We start from the raw sequence: 22,024 nt of genomic DNA on the forward strand, positions 1-22,024 counted from the left end.
GACAGAACAGAAAATGAACTTTCAAGAAATTACTATTCTTAACTCTGGTTAGTTCATGTGAAAGACACTGCTGATAAAATAAACATTCTTCCCTTTGATTCACATATTTACAGAATCACATTAGTCTTGAGAACACTCACATCAGGGCTCTTAAGAGCAGTTTCCATGGCTAAACCTGGACCAAAGCCAGTTAACGTTTTCACATTGGTGGAAGTTGGAAGAGGTCTCCGACACTGAGTAAATGCTGAAAATGCCAAAGATTTTAAATGCTGAGTATAAATCTGCCGGTCTTCGTGTTTCACGGGCTGCAGAAGGTACTGACATGGGACAATCTACAACAAAATACACAGGAAAATAAAGTTACTGTTTCATCATTACTTTTTTTTGAGATAGTATTTGGGTATGTTGCTTTCAGAATGTCAGTTTACAATCATTTCTCTGGTTCTCTCTGGTTCTTTGATATTTTCTGCTACTCCTTCCAAAGCTATATGGAACTTCAAGTAATTATGCTCATTGATCTTTTCTTCAGAGAAGAAAAGAATTTGGTTAGCAGATAACCTTAGTGAGTCCTCCAGAAAGATGCCCTCTGATTACTACTTTTGCTGCTGATAGTGTTACAGTTGGATACTTATCACAAAGAAGCCCTAGTCTAAAGCCCAGCAGGGTTACGCTGGCAGCAGATTTTGGTGATTGGACAAAGCAGTTTTCCCATACTTCACTCATTACTGGAGTGGGCCAGTGCATTCCTCTGAGATAAGACTGAGGAGTTAGGAAACTACCACAGGCTTTGGCTTTGACTAGTAACACCCAAACTTCTCTAAAGACCATAATCTTATTAATTTAACAGCTGCAGAACTGTAAACAATGTTCACAGAGCAAACAGAACTTTCACTTTGAGGGCATTATCATCTCCAAAATACAGCTAAAACCAAAGGAGGTACTTTGATCAGCATGTTTCTGTAAATGTTGGCTCACCTGCACAGAAATTATATTCTTGATGTTGGGAGGAAGAACCTGAACCATCTCTAAAAAGCAGCGCAGAAGTCCAAGTGTCCACAAGCTAGACGAGCTACTGTTCTCATCCTTTTTTTCATACGTAAAAGGATCAACTATGTAAACTACAATTGCAGGTGGATAGGTGATAGCGTGTGAATCTCCATCTGTAGGGACTCCAACTTTATCTCGATCCATAGTGCTGGAAATGAAATTTTGAAACCCATTACTAGATTGCAAGCTTTGTAACAATTTGTTTTTACTTACATTAAAACTAAGCTCAAATCAAAGATTAATCTGAAAGACCTTTGAGTTAACTGTGGTGTAAGAAACGGTCTTTTTCTTTCTTTTTTTTTTTTATTAGCTTGTCAACTACTCAGTATCATACTTGTCTTCTCTTTAGCCTTCTTCATTACAGAAGCTCATCAGCACATAGTTTGATTGGTTCAACTGGGGAACAAAAACACCTACAACATCAGCAATGAAGACACTTTTTACTGAGAAACTATGACTTCGATAACAAAGTAGAATTTCAAGATGATGCCAGATATGTATTTCTCCTTCCACTTCATTTGAAAATACAGAGAGAAGGTAGTTTGGCAAAGTTTTTCCTCTTTAGAGAAATAGAAGAAAAAAGTTTATTTTTGTATCACAGCAAAAACAGAGATACAATTAGAATTGCAGCTAGGATATAAGTCAGAAAGTTAAACTCTACCATTAATGAGCTTGCATTCTCCCTAAAAAGCAACTTGGTGACTAGAAAAGAAATTGTTTGTTATTGAGGGGACAAGCGTGCCATTAACATGTTCACATTTGTTGAGCTGCGGGTTTTATGTTTTGCTTTGGTTTACTTTTTTTAACCTAAGAGGGCTTGAATATGCAGTTCCATTACCTTTCAGAAACCTCTGGATGGGGCTGTGCAGGTGCTGAAGTAGTATCCGCAGACATCCCTGCTGCTTGCAGTGTTGGCTGTTGCTGCTGTCCTCCTGTTTGCCCGTTTTGGACTGTTGGAGCCTGAGTGGGCAGGGAAGCAGAAGTGGTATTGTTCATACTGCTAAAAGATGGAAACGAAGAGGGCTTGTTTGTTGGTATCCCACTGCCTACATTAGCAGAAGAGGATGACGTGGCAGTGGTCGTCAAAGTTGAATTAGCTGTAGTAGCTGCAGAAGACATGGCACTAGTTGATGTTGCTGTCATAGTACTACTGGTGGGAGCTGCAGGAGCAGACGATGGAGTGTTGGGATTTCCAGCATTAGCTGTCACTGGGGGCAGAGCAGAGGCTGGCTGGCTGGGGGGAGGGATCAGATTTGTTTGGGAAAGTAAAGAGTTGTCCAAAGGCTGAGAAGCGAGATAAGGACCTAAAACCAGAAAAAAGTGTACATTTAGTACTGTTTATTATGAAGACATACCTAAACGTATGGTTTTTCTGGTTTACTTTTTTCCCCAAACTTAAAACTAGAAAACTGTAACAAACAGTAAGACTCAATGAATAAATACAACAATTTCTCTTCTACTGGAATGGAACAGGTGGCAAGTATACACAAAAAGCAGCACTGAAAAAAAGTAATCCATACCTAGTTCATATCTGCAAACTTGGGCGTATAATTTCAGTTTGGAAAATGCTTCATTGTTGGCATTAGCTGTCTGTGAGAACCATTCTGTGACCAACTTCTCAGAAAGTTTCTTTGAAGCAGTAGGTCCAACTCTCATGATTCCATCAGGCAGTAATTTACAGATAGGCCTGTGCTGACCCAGTCTGCATGACTGCAAAGGCAAAACATAAGATGCAAGGTAAGGAGTTAAAGTAAGATATCAAGTAAAGGAACATGGAGAGAGAGAAAGACTCATGACATTCCAAAGAAACATTTTAATTCTAGAAAACTACACGAGTATGAAATACTGTATAGCGATTTTCATGTTTTCCTAAATGCAAGAAAAACAGATTGATAGATCATCCACTCTAATCCTAATCACAATCCAAGCAATACATGCACTTAATTCATTAAGAAGCTGAAACAATTAAAGTGGTAATACTCTGCTTTACCACTGAGTGGCGTTTTATCAGACAGACTCAAAACAGCTACTACTAGAAGTAACGATGAGCAGTGAGAACAACCCTTGTCTTCCAAGTGCCCATTCCTAAAATCCTTTCCAGCAGCTTTCTGATATAGCATTCCACACAAGCACTTATACCACTGGAGACAAGCCTGATAAATAGTTATGAGTATGTATTAGAAACAGTTTTTCAAAAATCCATTTCACTGCTAACTGCCATAAATAATGTACCTCGTATATTGCAGTCAGATCCCTAAAGAAGCTTTTTGCTCCATTTAGCAGAGCCTCATTCTCAGGGCACACCACAACATAAGCAACATCTCTCTGAGATCCGTAAGGTTCCAACATCAGCCTCTCCCAGTACGGCAATGCAAATGGAGACAGCACCAGAAAATCATAATCGTATCCCAACAAAAATGTTGGGATTGGCAGTGGTTCTGGGGACTCATCAGTTCCTGGAAAAGCAAGATAGATTTTCCAATATATTAAGCAGGAAGCTTAAAAATAACAACCTGCTTCTAGAAAACATGAAAAGAAGAAACACTAGCATTCCCAGCATCTAAGAGGAAGTAGCACTGATTATAAATGGAATAGTTCTTTTAACACATACAAATGAAAAAAGCATGCATGCACAATCCAATGCTCCGAGAAAAAAAAATAAATTAGCTGAGTATTCTCATCTGAAATCTCTCAGGGCCTAAAGAAGTTACACAGTTGTTTATTATGTTTACCACTATACAATCAGGAACAGATCTTCACCATCCAGGAAGCCTTCCCCACAGAATCTAAGGGATCAGTGATCAAAAAAGAGGGGGAAGAAATGTAAATAGTCTAAGCAGATACATGAATGACCACAGAAGGAAAATTCTCAAGAACATGCATTTATATGCATCTTAAATGCATAATTAGGATGTTCTAAATATTACAATAGCTACTAATACCTGCTGGCAAAAGGTGACCCCTTTGTATGTTGGCAAATGAAACAATTTCACATATGCTAATAAAGTCAGAGTTTAAACCTTAAGTTGAGTGCACAAAATTTACCTTCTATCTGTAAACATGCATCAGGTATTGGCTACTCCAAGTATGTATGATACAACACACTGGATGATCTCAGATCTTCAACATAATTTTGAAGCTACTGATCAATAAAGCACGCTTTTTCAAGCATTTCAAAGGTAGTATTTAGTAATTGCTCTGTATTTAAACACAAAATCCATTTTGAAAATTCAGTCCTTCACTATGATAAGTGTCAGGTGTATATAAACAGTGCAATTGTCAATTTTAAACGCAGATACTTTTGATTCATTCAGTGTTTTTAGAATATTCTGTTTCTGCAAAGAAAAGAATTCTCCCCTGCCTAATGGCTCTTGTTATTTTAAAGAAAGGTCCAAATGCTGTTTAGAATAGCAATAGGCTGAACAGCATCCAGACGCTGAGGTTTGGTGGCCAGATCAAGTAGAGATTAACAGACAAGAGTCTACACAGCAGTTTACCGTAAGAGCCTCTGCCAGCCATTTTGTGAAACTGTTGCCACGTGAGAGGGCCTTGCACACCCCAAGATCGGACTGTTCGCTTCTTCTGAATTGCATCCTGAAGAACTGGCTGGAGCGAGAGGAGCATGCGCAGGATGTCCTGGGAACACTGCATGCTCACATCCAAAACTGAAAGGATAAAAAGTTGTTAAGGCCTGCCACAACAATAGGATAAAATAAAGCCTTCCACAAACAACCCTGATCCTAAGCTACCTTGTTTTTAAATAAGTCACCTTCTTCCAAAATTTACATGCTGTTCATGCAGGCCATCCAAAGGCAGATAGAAAAAGTTAAGCACACAGATTTAGAGTTCTCCCTCTCCCCCTCCTCCTAACCAGATAAAAAACAAACAAGGAAACCGAAAAAAAAAAAAAAAAATCATCTGTAGAGTTACTTCCTGCAAAAGCCTTAACATCTTAATATTTTTTATTTCTTAGACTAAGTCACAAAAAAAAAAAAAATCAAGTTGTGCAAGTTTTAAACTGCAGAATTCTCCCCTCCATGTAAAGGAAGTTTAGGCAGACTGCCACCCAGTGCTCACTTCAGAGAAATCTCAAACACGGTCCATTTCATCAGCTTCGCACCACTATGCCATTTAATGCACAGTGTTTCAAAATTTGTCAGGGCTATAGTATCTTTGCCTTCTTCTAAAAATCATTTTCACATCTTTTTATCCTAAGCATCAAGGTCACAATTATACCACGTCTTCTCCTGTGTACCTGAAAACATTGATTTACCCAGAGCCTGGGCTTTTAAACTTACAGCTCCATCAATACACAGAAGCCTAGCTTTGTTCATCTTCTTCAGCCTCACTAATGACTATTAACTGTAGTTAACTTCTCAAAGTTCCATGTTTTACTGTTTACCCACCTATAGTTGCTACTTGAAAAGACTGCTACTGAGAGAAGAGGTAGGTATGCAAATACACGTAGGCAGGAGTGTACCGTGAGACAGTAAATCATTAGCCAAGGCCTAGAAAGAAAACTCCAAAAATCTCTGGCAGATCCAACACACAGCAAAGGCCACAATAAAGCACATTTACCACACACCCCATTAAACTACCACCCCCTCTTAAAGAAGGGGGCAGAAGCCAATTGAATCATACATCTTCTTGAATTCTACCATAGTAGCCTTTCGCAGTACAGTCACCATTTGAACCACCTACACTTTTTCTACATGCGCTCATTCCACAGAACCTCTGTGGATGCAGTCACCAAAAGCTGCTTTAAAAGAATAAGTCTAGGAAAAGCATCTTGAACAGTTACTGTGGTCTTACATTACACTTCCAACCTGTTAGAATTACACGGTGGTATATGGTGTTCAAGGTCTACACTCTGCTTGCTGTATGGTACCACCACAGAAGGTAAAAAGAAGCGTTATTTTGAACACTGTTAAAGCAGAAGTTTATGCAAGCATGCAGGTGGGAAAACAGTTTAAAGCATCCAGTACTTGAAACCAAAAACCTTTAAAAAAAAAAAAAAAAAAGTAAAAATTCAGAGGTAGAAGAGCAGCAAATAAATTGTTTTCAGTATTTACCATTTCTTTTTGACCAGTGGTGCAAGCAAGTCGTTTTCACAAGTGCTTCATCAACTTTTCCTCCTGACATATTGTCCATGAACTGGCGTCCATGTTCCAAGGCTAAGTAGCAGTCATTGCAACAATCCCTTTCTTCTACACGTACCAGGTTGCTAACTGCACTGACTTTGGGGATAGGATCTTGATCTGCTGCTCCAAATGGTGAGAACAAGTTGGTGCATTGATCTTGCAGCAACAGTATTAACTCATCAGGCAGTTTCTCAGGTTCTTTCAGTCCTCCGCTGCCATGTTCGACAGAAGTAGCTCTGAGAGCTTCAAAGCGTTTTTCTGCTTCCTTGCCACACTCTGTATTACGTCCTAAAATATCCAATTCATCTTCAAGAAACAGTCCAGAACTGTTGCCAAATTTTCTATTCATAACAGCACTGAAACCACAGGTACACCTATACTGGGCCTCTTGTGTTGGATCGGGAATGTAAACTCCAACATCAGCACCTTTGATGTTCATATTGCAAACACATATGCAGCAGCTGTCAAAGTTACAGTCTTTGAAAAGATTCATTACAGACTCTGAAAGGATGAGATTCACATAAAGACTGTGTGCCTCTGGAATGGAAGGCACGGTTGCAGGTTCAACAGAATTAAGCGGTCTACATGTTGATGGTGTGGAAGCTGGTGAGTATAAATCAGAGTTCTCATACTTGACTGAACCCTGCGCACTTGCCGGTCCACCAGCTCCACGAGGTGTCCGAGGAGTCCTTGGTGTTCTAGGAGTTGGGAAACGAGGGGTGGAAGGAGAAGGGAGAATTCCAGCTCCACTGTTACTGGGTGGTGCACTACTTGGTGGCATCCCAAATGGAGTATGAGTTTGTGGTGTGTACGCAGGGCCGTACTCTTGATCCATAGTGCTTCCATCACTGATAGGAGCCATAAGAAGAAAGAAATAATTTAAACAAACTTCAAAACCAACGCACCACCTAAGTCTCAAATTGCTAAATAAGGGTCTTCCTAATTAAAATTTGCTTATTTGAACTAGTCTTTCATAATCTACGGAAATAATTTAATTCCCTAAGGAACTTCAGGAGCATTTGCTCTAAATGACTTCACAGGATTCCCAATGACAGTGCTGTTAAAGAATCATTCCCTTCTTCCTTTCCACATAGTTTCCAGGAAACTAACATGAACAGTGTAAGTTACAAATACTATGGATGTATGGATTCTGCCAATAGCAGATTCAGCTAGATGTATGAAATAGCACCTGGAAATATTTAATGTTTTTTTTCTAAGCAGCTGAATATTTCCCAAGACCTGTAAGGCTGATGAGACCTGGGAACACATTGCTTATAAGTGACCTAATAGAAGCAACATCAGTATTTACAACAAAATCAAAAACACTGCAACTTTATCAATAAATACACAGCCTCCTCATTGCCTAATCTGTCTATAGAAGCTACTAATGCAGAAGGAGGAATAAATATTTTCTTCAAGAACTGCCAGCAAAACCATCACTACCAAACACAGATTAAAGAAATGCTTCCTGTAATACTCCTGTTACAAGGCAATTATCACTCTAGGCATAGCTTTCAATAAAAGGAATTTTTTTTTCTAATCCCAGTACAGATGAGATTATTACTACTTAAGAAAATAATTTAAGAAACAGAAGCACCACCTACTAAACCCTTACAGTACCTATACCACCACTGCAAAAAAAAAAGTCCCAGGTTTACATTTATCTTGATTGTTACCATCTTCATTACTTATTAAAACTGGACTTGCACCATTAAGCTTCCCCGAGAAACCTTTAAATGAGACAACAAATAACGTGTATGCACAGTTAAGAAGCTATTTCAGGAGACACTCTTGTAGTAAGGTTTAATCAAAGATTGTTTGAAAGACTTCTGTCAGTTGTCTAAACAGTGTCTTTATAAATTTTTCTCATTACAAGTTTATAAAAAAATAAAGCTAAGGAGTACTTTATTGGGTAAATAACTGAAAACTGTAAAAAGCTCACACATTTGTGGCATAAGTCATACCCATCTTTGATGAATGGCATGGCAGGTCCTGGAGGAAGTAAATCCAACTTTCCTACAGTCCAACTCTGGCGATAAATGCATTCTTCTGGCAGCTTGATGGGAGGGAGACACTGGCTAGGAAGTGTCTTCAGTGGTGCAAACATGGAACATCCCACTAAGGCTTGGCAGTTCTCAGGTTTATAAACATAAGAATAATCCTAGAAGTTATACATGGTAAAGCATCAGCATGCAAATTAATAAGATTACATCAGCAATAAAAAGGCTTCTTAAAAAAATGGAACTGAATAAGAGTTCAAACAGTAGCTCTTTAATATTTAATCCAGATAAAGCCGTGAAGTGGAAGTTAAGATTTACACATACATCATTGGCGCCCATCAAGTGATGTGCCAATACAAAACAAACCATGAATTATCAAAACTTTATCATTAGTTTACCAATGGATAATTGATACATCACTCTTTAAGTTTAAATTGTAAAATAACACATTACTTATTAGATGTATGTTGCCTACCTCAGTATAATACAGGGAAAAAGTTACAAATTGTACTTAGTCTCCCACCAATCCTATTTGGGATTAAGTAATAGATTGAACAATAATCAATAGAAACATATCAGAACCGTCAGCACTACCTACCTTTATTTCAGCAGGTTTGGGGCTGCAGAAACCCTCATCTACTTCAATTCTGAACTGAGCTCCCACACTAGAGCTATTCCCTTCAAGTACTGTTCCTCCAAGTGTAGTGTCCATGCTGCCATACTCCTTATTATTCATGTTCATTGGTGAAAATCCCATAATATGCTGTTCCAATGAAGGTGGAGTTGGATACATTTTATGGAGATCTGCAGTGCCTAATTTCAGATTAGAAGTAGGCTTTAGAGTATGACAACATTTTGAATTGCTTTCTTTCTCCTAAGATTTCAGTAGGGTAAAGGAAGCATGTTTAAATGTTTAAAACTAGTATTCTATTTAAAGAAGAAAATAAAGCTTACTTATGCATGACAGCGGGTCTAAATTTCCTGCTTTTGCCTCTTTGCAGTTGGATTTGTCATCAGCACCATTCACCGTTCTTTTAGATCCAGGCTAAGAAGAAAAAGTAGTACTCTATTAAAATCATTTTAGACATGAACACTCACTCATTTTCCCTGATAACAGGAAATTTCATGTACAGTGGACGTAGAAGGCTGAGACTTTATATAATATTATGTAATATTTAGAAAACCTATAATAAATCATAAGTTTGATACTAGTAATTGGTGTCACCCTTGTCTTCCCTTAATATTTGTACGTCAGAATACTCTCCCGTCAAATCATGACGCTATTGAAATGAAAGACCAGCTATAAAGTAGCTCTCAGCCCGTTAGCAGACACCAAAAAAAGCTAAATAGGGCTGCCCACAATCTCTCATAAAAAATACACACTCCCAAAGCCATGCTAACATTACTGATGTTACCATATGAACAGGAATAGAAAGAGATAAATGCAACTCCTGGAACAAGAGTTAAAGGGAAGAAAAACTGTTTAAATTAAGAGATATTTTACAATGTTTAGACAGTACTGTAGTCTACAGAACATAAGAGTCTTCATGCTTAAGAGCAAATAAGCTTGCTTTATGCTCTATATAATGACGACCTTTGATGGCCATTAAGATCCTTCACGCCTTTACTCAACTACCGCTCCCATTAAAGTTGATGGGTATTTTGTCTGAGTAAGGAGATTTAGGTTTATGCATGGAACAAAGTCCAATTCAGAAAAGACAACTGATTATCAACAGTACTGAGACAGAAACAAGAAAGATAATGAATTCAGAGCCACTAGAGACTGCAAAAGAAACTGTTCCAAGACAATAACTACTGCAACGAAACAGCTCTGTTGGCAGAAGGTCCGTCCACGTGTTTAAATGCTTCTTCCATATTTTTGTTTGTTTTCAGTATTACCTTCATTGACTAGCTAGTTTATTAATTTTAGCTAGAGATATATTCTAGCATATACTGTCTGATTTGCAAGGATAGGCAAGATCAAAAGCTTTTTTATATCAAAAATGATTGCATGAGCCAAGCAGAACAGCATGTCTGCTCTAGAGGAGTCACAATACTTGCTTGCAAGTGTTGCAAGTTCCCCTAAAACCACCAAAACCACCCACAAAACACAAGAACACATACATGTTACTTGCAGTTTTTTGTCTAGCAGATGCCATGCGTTTTGAACATAACTTACTGTTAGTTCATCCTCATCAGAATTGAAGAGATTGTCAAGGTCAGTATAGGAGACCACCAAGTCTGTTTCATGGAACAGGCTAGTTGATGCAGTGCGGGCATGAGCAGCAATACGTTGGGCATCTATAAAGAAAAACAGATTACAGAAACACTGGTGATGTGTGCTTTAAAAAGCCACATTTAAAGGACTATTTCAACAGCTGAAAATATACACGTGTTCTCAGTTCCATTCAAGCGTCTTACACATAAGTGAGGTCCCTTCAATTTTATTACATTTGGACTTTATAGCCACCTTTTATTTGCAAGGTTCAACAAATAAAGTGCATTTCCAAGATCATCCTGAATTCTGAAGATACAGGGTAAGACACAAAGTAAAAACACAGTAGCCTGTTGAGTCCATTGACTATTCAAATAATCATTAATACACCACAATTTAAAAAAAAAAAAAAAAGTCTTTTTACCTTGCTTGACAGAAGGACTAAACAGAGACATAGCATCCTCTCCTTCATGAGATAAAACTGTAACACTGGATGCACCGTCCTCAGCCTATTAACAAAAAAGGCAGAAAAGTTCACTTAAATCAATCTGGGAGAAGGACACTATTTCCCTATGGAAATTCTTGTATGCATGGGAAGGATCAGGTTCTCATTAGCCTTCTAGCTCAGCAGGGTGTAGCCTGGGAGTCTGGTTAGTGGTATCTGCTCATGGAGAAGGAGGCTTAGAATACAGACAACATGCCACCAACACACAGAGGAAAAGCATGGATAACATACATCTTAGGCTTTTGTGTTAGGGATAAACACTTAATTTAGAAATCAAGCTGTGGATTCTTGCTCTAACACTTTATTGAAAAAAACATTATGAAATGGTATACATTAGCTATACTGGTAATTATTAACGAAACTCTCAGTACAGGAGTGTAAACGTACAGTAGTCCTCCTAATAAGCCAATTTATTTCATATACAAGCTCTCAATTAAGTTAAATTTTCTTCCTTTTTGGAGGGTGGGTGAGAGGGGAAGTGGACAGGGAGTGAGGAGCTTGGTACTTCTGTTTTAAACACAGCCTCACATAGTTGGCACTGGTTAAAGTACAAGGAAAAAGTGCAATTCACTGTCCAGGCAACAACTAGTCAGAGTTCACCTCCTCTTCCCTCAACCTTTCCACATATGCACAGAGCATTTGCTTTGTTTTTACAGTCTTCCACAAGTATCTGCTGTCACCCATTTCTAGAGAGAGGATCCTGAGCCAGATGGATTTTTGTTCCGATCCAGCAGCGTTCTCCCAGAACAAGCCATAAGGGTTAGTGCAACAGCACCACCAGTGTGCCAAAAAAATAAAAATAAACTAGGTGTGTAGTTACTGCATGAATGCTGCATTCTTCATTTATTATTTCTGCTTGAATCATTTTTAGATGTACTTCTAAATACAGAGAAGGATTTATGTTATATTTAGTGACTAAAGCAATTTGTTTCAATCTCATCACTGATTTGTGTCCTCACTTCTTCACTCACCTTGTGTTTCTTCCCAGCTTCCCTCTCGATGTTCTGCCTATCTTTTTTACTATCAGGAAATAAGAATTCCACATCACCATCAACAAAGGCATAAGGATCAATTTCAGGTTCCTGGTCAGCTTCTGACACTACTGCTGCTAGGTATTGGTTTTTACTCTGATACTGTTGCACCAGTTCATCCGAAACCTTTAAAGGCTTTCTACATTGCACCATTAATCTGCACAGGAGGAAAAAAAAAAATCACAAAATATTATTTATCACTTACATGGAAATAGGTCTGCTATCCCACAACCCTTCACAAAAGCAATTTCATCTTTCCTTTCCCTTTTCTTCCCTTCCACCCCAGCTTCAGAAAACTTTTTGGGAAAGAGATGAAATCATTAGTCATGTAATACAGCCTCCTTACACACGTCAGATACAGCACTGTGACTCATTCTGACTATCTCTCCTCAAGCATTGTCAACCCAGATAAAGATTAGTAATTCATCCCAGGCCGTAGCTGTCATTTATTATAAAGTACAAACGTATTAAGCAGTCTATAGCCACTAAAAGAAACTCACCGGGTTAAAAAATGACTTACTGCCATTCCCCATCCACGTTCAAACAAATGATCGGAAAGAAGTGATTAAATCTGAATTTTCTATATTTTAAGAATTTAATTCATGAGTGTTTAATTCAGCATAGAAAGGCAGCATGCCAACCCTTCTAATACCTGGCTGTGTCTAACACAACACAGACCAATACACTGTTGCGCACTAAGCCTGGCTATGCAAAAAGCCCGTAACTACATAAATGCCACCACATTTAGCAGTCATTTAAATCACTTCCATAAATACCAGACGAAGGTCACAACACACCAATACCTGATTTACTAATGGGAATAAATAAACATACATTTGCCATTGTCAGCATTTTTCTTTTCATCCCATTTGGAGTCAAAAATGGAGTTGGAAGTACATAAATTATGTTTTTGCAACATTTACTGGTTTCTCACGTGTAATATTGCACCATCACAAAGATTTGTGATTTATTCTTTCCCTTTTTTTCCTCATTTATTCTTTCCCTTTGCAAGCCACTCTCCAAGAAATGCTATCCCATAACAAACTGATGTGCCTCATGATGAGCAGGGCATGGTTTTTACAGCCTAGATCCAGATACTACCTAGAGTTTAAAATAAAGCTTACATTTCTCCTCTGAGAGACCAGAAAGCAAGAAAAATGTGATACAGAACAATTCAAAGACTTCAGCCTTGGAATTCCACATCAGTGCAGTGATTTCTGAAGAGTTTTCCTTGCTGCCTTGCCTATCCCTGCCAACACAAGTCATATGCAAAAGGACAGAGGCAGGTTCACTCTGTCAAGCCTTCCTAGAAATAAGCTTTCCAAAGAAACATCTCACAGCCAACAAGTGTTAAATTCACCTACGCTGGTCATGGTAACACCCTCAATAACATCTTGCATTAGCCATTAATGCCACCATCTCCACCCCAGACAATGCTGCAACGAGTGTGGCTTTATGTCAAGAACTAATGGTATTTATACGTGGAGCAGCACTTGATAAGAGCTGAAGTCTTCCTCTTTTCCAAGTCCCATAAAAATTAACATGGGGGTGGAAGGAAGAGATAGACAACAACTTTCTAGGAACAAGGAATTAAACACCAGGAAAGACACACAGAAATTGCTGCTCACTTTTGGTATTATTTTTTGATCAGCAAAAAAGAGAAATTAATAGCAAGATGCTCTGGTGGAAGAATGTGTAACATACATACACACACTCTCAGTAAATTTCAGTGAATTGTTAAATCAAACTGTAGCCCATACAAGGAACAATCATTTCTCGAATAGAAAAAGAGAAACCTGAAGTAGCGCTTATCTTTGGCTGGCTGAAATCAATTCAAGGGGAAAAAAATGCTACAATCCCATAAATGCACATCTTGAAAAAGCTGAGATTCATTAGCTAATGCAAACACTTCAGCAACATTAACACGACAGATAAGGCTAAGAACACGAGTATGAGAACAGACCAACAGCTACAGGATATTCATTTCTGCTCACAGCTTTCCTACACAGCAAATTCAACGCAACTGCTACCAGTGGCTTTCCACTGCTAGGAATTAAACAAAATCCACACAAAGTTCCAGTCCTGTGAGTAGCTGCTTCAACTCTTCCAAAACAAATTAAGCACACTACGTCCGGGGGAGGGACAGGACACAACTCTATAACGTGATACTGGTCACACTGAGAGTCTCCTTTCACCTGAATATAAAAAAGTGAATCAAAAATAATTGACAGCAACTGGACTGACAGATGCAACTCCTGGTGCATTCACAGTGCATTTTTTTGTCCACGGATCACATCCGTAAAACAAAGTTTGTCACCTCTGCATCAAAGTGCCAATCGTGTTAAGTTTACCCTGCTATTAACAGCCCTGTCAGCAGCACCTGTTGCTTCCCATTACCATCCTTCTCCTGCTGCTTTCCTGCTTCAAGCTAGATGTCCTCACAAGGAAGGAAGGTAAAAGATGGACACCAGAAAGAATTTCTTAAGCAGTACAACTGCGAAGGAGACAACCCAGAGGGCCAAGTGGTTTGGGTTTGTTTGTTGTTTTGTTTTTGTGTAGGTTTTTGTTTTTAATTTTTGTCAGTGGTGGTTTTTTTTTTTTTGCCTTTACTGGGAGAGAAAAGCCATATTGATTAATTCTGCAGTAAAACAGAACTCAAACAGCTACCCCTGCTTTGACTCAATCAATGCAAGTTTTAACACCAAAACCACTAGTGCTATTTTCCTCTTTTGCTTCTAAGCTTCACAGTTTATCAAAACTTAAACAATAAAGTGATCAATTTTTATCCTGATTGAAACAGTAGCAGAGCAGAACATTTTAAAACCTGGTGCTAGATAACACTAGCTTTCAGAAATAAATTCAATTTATTCAACAGCAACAACAAAATTAACTTAATTTACACATACTTCATTTCACGACAATCATATCAGCTGAAGTGCAAAGAATTTCAAGACCTCAAATACATTGCCTGTAGCTTAAAGGCTTTGGTTCTAACGAGGAAAAAGTCTGACTCTCTCAATGTAGACAAGCTTCATTTAATGAGTGAGGATCTCCCATCCAATCTAAGTTCCAAGAGCAGTTAAGAGTAGACACACTAGTCACTTGTTTTCTTTGAATGATAACCAAGCCCTTGCTGTTGAACAGCAAACTCAGATCACAGAGAGAATACACCATGTGTGAGAATGCCAGTTTATATGCTACAGGTTCCCAAGAGAAATTCCTGATAATAGAAAATAGCCATGGCCCACATTAACTTTGATGTCTTCTAGGAAGAGAGATTAGTTCCTTCACTGTTCTCATCAGTCATTTAAATAAACAGCTTTCAAAATTTAAGAGCTCTTCTGAATAAAGACAAGAGCAGAACTGAGGTAGAAGGAACTTCATCTCTAAAAGGATAAATAAAGTACCACTTTAACGGGGTAAGTCTTAAAAATAGTTAAAAAAAAAAAAAAAAGTATTTAAATGAGAATATAAATGAGAAATATATTTGGTTTTTGTTGTCATCGTTGTTTGGGACCATAAGTCCCAAATAGGCACAATTTGGCTACAGAGTAATAGAGTAATTTTAGAGTAGAAAAATAATATTCATTACCATCTGCTAATGCAGAGTGTTAATGAAGAAAAGCTGGAAAGTCTTACTACATATTTGACTGTGCTTCACGCTTGCGTATTACAAGTATTGTCTTCTTATGTATGCACAACATAGATAAATTTAGGCTCACGCTCAGCAACACTGCTCGAGCTGATGAGAGCAACATTAAGTGAAAAGACTGTTTCTAAGGAGAAACCGCCTTTGTAAGGAGTAAGGCCTTTGGCCTTTCAGTTTCCTCACTTTCTCACATTATTACTGTAGCACTGCGTATTACTTACTCCGTAACTGATGTTATGTTTTCCTGTTCAGCAGGTATTACTGCATCATCTCTCAATTTATCACTTGGAAGCTGAGGTGGTAAGAATTCCACATCCTTTTTCTTTGGAACTTTATAATACTTCCAAGTAGTATCTGCTTCATCTTCCTCCAAATTCACTGCAGTACCAACATACATTGTAGGCTCTATAACTTCAGGAAATTGGGCTGGAAAAGGCTGAGATAAGCCATCAAGTCTGTCTTCCATTGTTTTTGTGGGAACCAAGGGATCTGGCGTTGGCATCTGGTAGAAATGTTGAGGAGAAGAAGGAGCTTTGGTTACCCCTTCATCAACTACATCACATGGGTGAGGACTAAGTGGTGGTGGTTGAGGTGAATTTGCCATTTCAGCATTATGCATCTGAGGAGTCTTTGCTACATCATTAGTTCGGATATTTGAAAATCTCACTTGACTGTCTGGTGCAGTCATCACAAGCCTCTGACTTGCTGAATCTGCCTCCATGGCAACATCATCACTGATAGATACACGATGATGAAAAGGAGTCAAAGGGCGTTTTTGTGGCTTATCCCCTTTGTCTTGCTTCTCATTTGTCTTGTGCTTTGGAGCTGCTTGCTGTTGCTGGCCCACAGGTGGTGCCTGCCCCTGTTGACCTGAATTTCTTGGTTTGAGATTTTTGTGCCTGCAGAATTAACATAGGGGAAAATATTTCACATTAATCTTTCAAATATGTCTATCACAGCATTTTCATTACGTAAGAATCAGCTTCTAAGTCGTTAAACAGGTGATTATAGAAGTCTGATACCATTCTGAAGTGAAGCTGCCTCCTTCTGACCATAACTCAATTTAAGAACTGGAATAACATTGTAATATTTCAGAACACTATTTAAAAGATTCAAAGTGCTGTCTTATGAGCCCAGAATGCACATTATCCTCAAAGGCATTTATAAAATACTGTCTTCGGTTATCAAAAATAGATAGCCATATGAGCAAGCTGCTGCTTTTAACTTCTACCAACACTGCTGAATCAGTACAACAACATAAGAATTAGCAAATGACTTCTTGGATTCAAGGATCAATACTAACCAATAGTGTTCTGCAAGTCTCTGTGTTAAAGAGTCGAAAATTAACATCAAGAATTTAGAAGTCAACCTGTCAGTCCTACAAAGCTATAAAATATTCTGTAGTTGTAAAATACCTTTTGCAGCTATTTGCCTGCAAATTTAGCAAGGAAGAGTCAATGTCTCAGCTGCATTAATACTGTTAGGTTTTGGTGGGGTGGGGGTGCGTCCACTCCCCCAACCCCACCCCCCCCCCAATAAATGCACTTGAACTTAAACATTTTAGCTTGGAGCTGAAGATGCCAGCTTTCTAGATCATCTAACAGAACTAGAGACATTAAATATCAAAACCTGAAATGAAACTCTTAGGATTAAGCTACTGAACCGCATGTACATCCTTAGCACCCAGGTATTCTCTGCTGTTCTATTAGGAAAGTTACAAAGTACACAGCTTGCATTAAAACCAGGATTATGCAAGAATAAAAGGTAAGAGGTATCAAAATCTATTTTTACTTTATACTCCCATAAACATACAAGCACACTTCTCGCTGCTTAGAATTCAAAGCATAGAGAACAATAAGGGCTTTGTTTGTTTGTTTAAAGTCTTTGCAATTTCTCTTCAGGGAACTGCAGATTTCTAATACATACCTCATCCAGTTAATTGACAGTTTTCTCTTAGCTAGCACTATCAAACCTAAATTCTCCTTTAGGAGAAATTCAATCCCCCACCTTCCACCAGCTCTTCTCATGCCACTAGTATTTCTAGAGAACTTAAACATTTCAATGAAGGAGAAAAATGCAGTTCTTTCAACATGCTATACTCTCCAGACATTAATTTTTTTAATATTCTAATATTCAAATTGCAAGGTAATCAGTGTACCAATTGAAATCAGAGAAGTGTTTGCACCTTTGCAACACTTCAGTCACCTAAATGTTCTATAGTAAGTACAAAAATGAAACATTAATGTTTCCATTTATGTTAAACAATTTTAAACAAGCTTGTTTAGGACAAACTACTACTGCACCTGCCCATGGAATGCTGTATTTCCCAAAAAGTAAAAGCTCCTCAAGACAACATTCACCCATGCAACAATGATCTTGTTCACTGACAGTTTTTTTCTTTTAAGACTAACACCACAGCCCTCTAGAACAGGTTCTTAATAAGTAAGGCTTCCCCTTTCCATTACTGCCCATGAGGTAGTTTCTACCCTTAAACAGGCCTACGTAATTCCAGACCAAGCCTCAGAAATTGTCACTGAGCTGCCATTAGGTCCACTCAGACAATTCACATGAATAAAAATTCCACATTACCTTATTGGGCAGTTTCAAGACCTAAAATGGCATGTAGGACGACATACAAGTATGTTTGTTTTTAATGACTTTCTTATAAGCAGCTGTTGCTTAATTAGTCACAAAGAAGCCATCATGAGCCCTCTCCTGAGCACTTGAATCTCAGTGTACACTGCTGGACTACAGGTCTGACAATTACTGTACCTTGAACAATTGCAATTTGTCCTCTGCGTGGCTTCAACAAAATCCCAGGATGCTACCTTGTCAGCTGTCTCTTCATCACACAAGCCATTTGATGTAGCAGAATATTTCCGCCTGTGATTCAGTATTGGGAGAGTTATTTGGGATCAACACATTTATCTTCTGTCAAGCCTCAAGAGCAGTTTTGTGACACAGGATTCAGCAAAGAAATCATGAACAAACTTTTGCTAACACATTAAACTGAGAAATAAACAACATACTAGTTAGGATCCAAATTAACTTCTTTAAAACACGTAACTAAAACACTTTCTACTAGCAGTCATAACATCTTTACCAGATTTATTTTCTACAACACATACAAAATATGGTATTTCTTTTAGTTTCCTAAAGTGAATACGTACTTGTTCTGTGCTCTGTTCATATTGCATTCTTGCCAAACTCTGTCCACCACTTGATTAGCTAGTTTTCTAGGTATTTTGCCACCATGATGGCTAGTACTGTCAGAGATAAATCCATCAGAAACTGAAGAAAACTTCACCCATTTCTGGGCAGATTGAGCATCAACTGAAAAGCAGCACCAGAGGAAACAGCTTTAGGCAATGAAATAATACACTCACGACCACTATGAATCCAATTCAACCAACACTGGTTGAACATCCCAGAAAAAAAGTACCTTCTTAACTCAATGTCAGGCAATAAAAACAGATATAAGATTTACATATAGTAGCAGATTATTATAACACAGCTCCCTCAAGTAGAGGGGAAGAAAAAACCACAAATGTTTGTTACAACTGGGCTAGCTATTCTTTATTTGCCCAGGAACTACAGGCCTGAAAGAGAAAACAACATTGCTCATACATCAGGAAAACTTGAGCAAAACTACCTGTTAGCAAGTTTAACGGTTTTGTTTGTTTGCTGGTTAGTTTTGGTTTTACATTTTTTGTTGTGGTTTTGTCATCCCTGTCCTGTGTGTCTTATTTCCCTCCCAGCCCCCCAGGTCTTCTGCTACGTTCATTTGAAGGAAAAAAAAAAAAAAAAAAAAAAAAAACATGAAGAACCACTTGTATACCCCTTTTCTGCACAAAAAGAGCTATTTATAAAGCCATAGGAAACTACTACTGAGCCTTACCTGCTTTGACTTAAAGCAGTATTCTATAATAATTACTCACATGGTTCAGACGGCTCACAGCCTATAGGAAGTCAAGTACAAAGAAGCTTCCTGGGACTGTGAAAAGGCTGAAAACATCACCTTGCTTATCAATAACCAAGATACACAATGATGTTTATAAAGCTACTCCAAATACATACACACATTGGCAGGGGGACAACACAAAGACCTTGACCACAGAAACGTAAAGTACTGGACTACAGCGTCAGATACAAAAACAGTCCTTACTTTACCCATTTAAAAAACATCTAAGTTAATTTTGCCCAAAAATGAAGAATAAAAATGGTGTTATACAACAGACTCATGAGTTCTTAAAAAAGTGATTTTGTTAACAAGTCAGTTGTACAGTGAACATCTGAAACCTTTCTAAACACTGCTAGATTTTAAGCAGCAGCAATTAAAATGATTTCCCACATGTAGAAGCTAACTTTACTATACCTGTTTGAACTTCCTCTGGGGATGTCGGTGGAGTCAGAGTTACTGAAGACATTGCAGGATCTCGTGTGGAAGCAGGCACTTGGTGGACACCCAAGCAAGTAGTTGAACAGTGAGACGCCCCAACAGTACTAGGAGTAGGGATGTCTGTCTGAGGAACTAGAACGAAGCACGCTGGATACACCATTCGCACACCAGCTGAAAAAAGAACAATCTTATTTTACAGTTGTTCACCAACAGTTTACATTTAAAATAGTCAACAAAAGGATCACCTTACCAGTTGCCTGTAAACTTACCTATGCTTTCTGCCTACTAAATCACTAACTGTGGACACACATCTGTTGTCATCATTACCTTAAGATTTGTTTTATACAGAGGATTTGGTTGAATGTATGAAAAAGGCTTTTTTTTTTTTTTTTTTTTTACAGGCAGAGGCAGCCCCAGCCTACACATACTACTACTCGAGTCTATTGTTTTGGTTTATAAAACAAACTACTGACATAGCTTTTAGTACCATGTAAAAGTGACAATATTCCTATTGCTGTCATCAGTCTCTAACCATCACTGCAATACAACCTTGCATCACTTACTACAGAGAAATGATGACATTAGTTGGCAAATCAAAGGTCAGTAGTGCTCAACAAACAAAAACTACTGTGTCCCAGGAGGTTAGATTTTAGAAACAAGAGGAGATAAATGCAGTGCCTGAGTACATTAAGTTCTTCAGGTTTGCAGTTTTGAAGAAATCCCTGAAAGGCACATCTGTTCTGTTTGAATTTGCACAGAATCTGAAACAGTACAACATGCTTTTGATGCATCTCAGATGCCAACAGTGACAGTCTAGTGTTTTTGTTTTAAATATAAAACAGTCTTGCTTCTCAGTGCACAAAGAAAAATGCCTTATCTAATAGGTCTGTAAAACCCAATTTAAGTAGCCACTCATTTTAGATAGGCCCAGTCATTAAACAAAAAAAGACCAACAGCTGTTGCAAATGGCTGCAAAAGAATAAAATGGGGTCACTTCCACATGCAGAATTTTGAAGACCTAACCAAGCAGTTTCAGTAATTAGAAGAGAACACATACCAACAAGGACTTCAACAGCAGCTAAAGAATCATCTTCCCAATCCATGTCTTCTTGCTTTTCCTCAGACCCCTCCTTCAAGTTAGATGTGACAGGATAGAACTGTTTCCATTCACCAATAAGCTTTTTTGTCGATGAATCAGAAAGCTTGAATGACTGCCCTGTGAGTGTGCCATTTAATCCAAAGGGACTTAGAATAACTAAAAAAAAATAAATGCAAGTAAATTAGAGATTATATCTAACCAAAATTTACACTTCCCACTGAAACAGCATTAGTGTTATTTCAGCCACACCAAATAAACAACTTACCATTGGTAAGTACACCCTGATCACATTTTACTATACTGCACAAGTTGGAGGCAATAGGTACACGTTGTTAAATGTATGTGTACTGTAAGAATCAAGGTATCACAATAACAATTACCTATTAATCTGTTTAAACAAGCAACAAGCAAGTTTTCCACTGGGCTAGCAATGACTCTGCAACATACAGGTGGGATAAAAGAAGACCATTTCAAATCCCAACAGTTACAGAGTTTCCCCATCCTTTCATTCTGCTTGGTACAGTTACAACAACAATGCTACATATATAAAAGGAAGTAATCTGTTTCGTGTTTAGTCTTGTCCATATTAGAAAAGCACAGCTGCTGTTAAATTGCATTCAAAGAAAGCAAGTTTGGACACTGAGCAGTAATAAACAAGGGCAATGCATAGTCATGCAGGAGAAGTGATTTCTCTAGCCAGCACAAGTGTGTCTTAGACAGGGAATGATCAAACAGCCCACTAACCAGACTCAGGCCCCATCACTCCTTTGTCTTCGAGAGCATAGCCTGCATCTGCTGGTGGAACCAAAGGAATTTACAGGCAAGGAATAGCCAAATAAAAATAGGAAAGGGGAGTGAATAGAGCGAAAGTATGTCAAGTCAGAAATTGATTTCTAAAGGAGAGGTTGAGGAAAGTATGTGGCGGTTATAAAGCATGT

General features: G+C 38.2%; 1 protein-coding gene across 2 annotated transcripts in view; it reads right to left on the reverse strand.

The window, feature by feature from the left end:
* The window catches only part of MED13 (mediator complex subunit 13), a 55,162-nt gene that overhangs the window by 5,160 nt on the left and 27,978 nt on the right, over positions 1-22,024 (reverse strand). The window contains exons 5-23 of one of the 2 annotated variants that reach the window (XM_027472657.3): positions 21,831-21,881; positions 21,045-21,242; positions 19,964-20,158; positions 18,759-18,921; positions 18,361-18,471; positions 15,810-16,487; positions 11,880-12,096; positions 10,828-10,912; positions 10,368-10,489; positions 9,143-9,233; positions 8,787-9,001; positions 8,153-8,349; positions 6,120-7,036; positions 4,545-4,712; positions 3,280-3,503; positions 2,568-2,757; positions 1,886-2,351; positions 976-1,195; positions 141-332 (exon numbers count right to left, since the gene is read on the reverse strand). In XM_027472657.3, coding sequence (XP_027328458.2) covers positions 141-332; positions 976-1,195; positions 1,886-2,351; positions 2,568-2,757; positions 3,280-3,503; positions 4,545-4,712; positions 6,120-7,036; positions 8,153-8,349; positions 8,787-9,001; positions 9,143-9,233; positions 10,368-10,489; positions 10,828-10,912; positions 11,880-12,096; positions 15,810-16,487; positions 18,361-18,471; positions 18,759-18,921; positions 19,964-20,158; positions 21,045-21,242; positions 21,831-21,881 — 4,700 coding nt within the window. The remainder of the gene's footprint in view (positions 1-140; positions 333-975; positions 1,196-1,885; positions 2,352-2,567; positions 2,758-3,279; positions 3,504-4,544; positions 4,713-6,119; positions 7,037-8,152; positions 8,350-8,786; positions 9,002-9,142; positions 9,234-10,367; positions 10,490-10,827; positions 10,913-11,879; positions 12,097-15,809; positions 16,488-18,360; positions 18,472-18,758; positions 18,922-19,963; positions 20,159-21,044; positions 21,243-21,830; positions 21,882-22,024) is intronic. The other variant, XM_027472658.3, reaches the window with a different exon arrangement.

This window comes from Anas platyrhynchos, chromosome 20 (genome assembly GCF_047663525.1).
Source record: "Anas platyrhynchos isolate ZD024472 breed Pekin duck chromosome 20, IASCAAS_PekinDuck_T2T, whole genome shotgun sequence".
Taxonomy (NCBI): domain Eukaryota; kingdom Metazoa; phylum Chordata; class Aves; order Anseriformes; family Anatidae; genus Anas; species Anas platyrhynchos.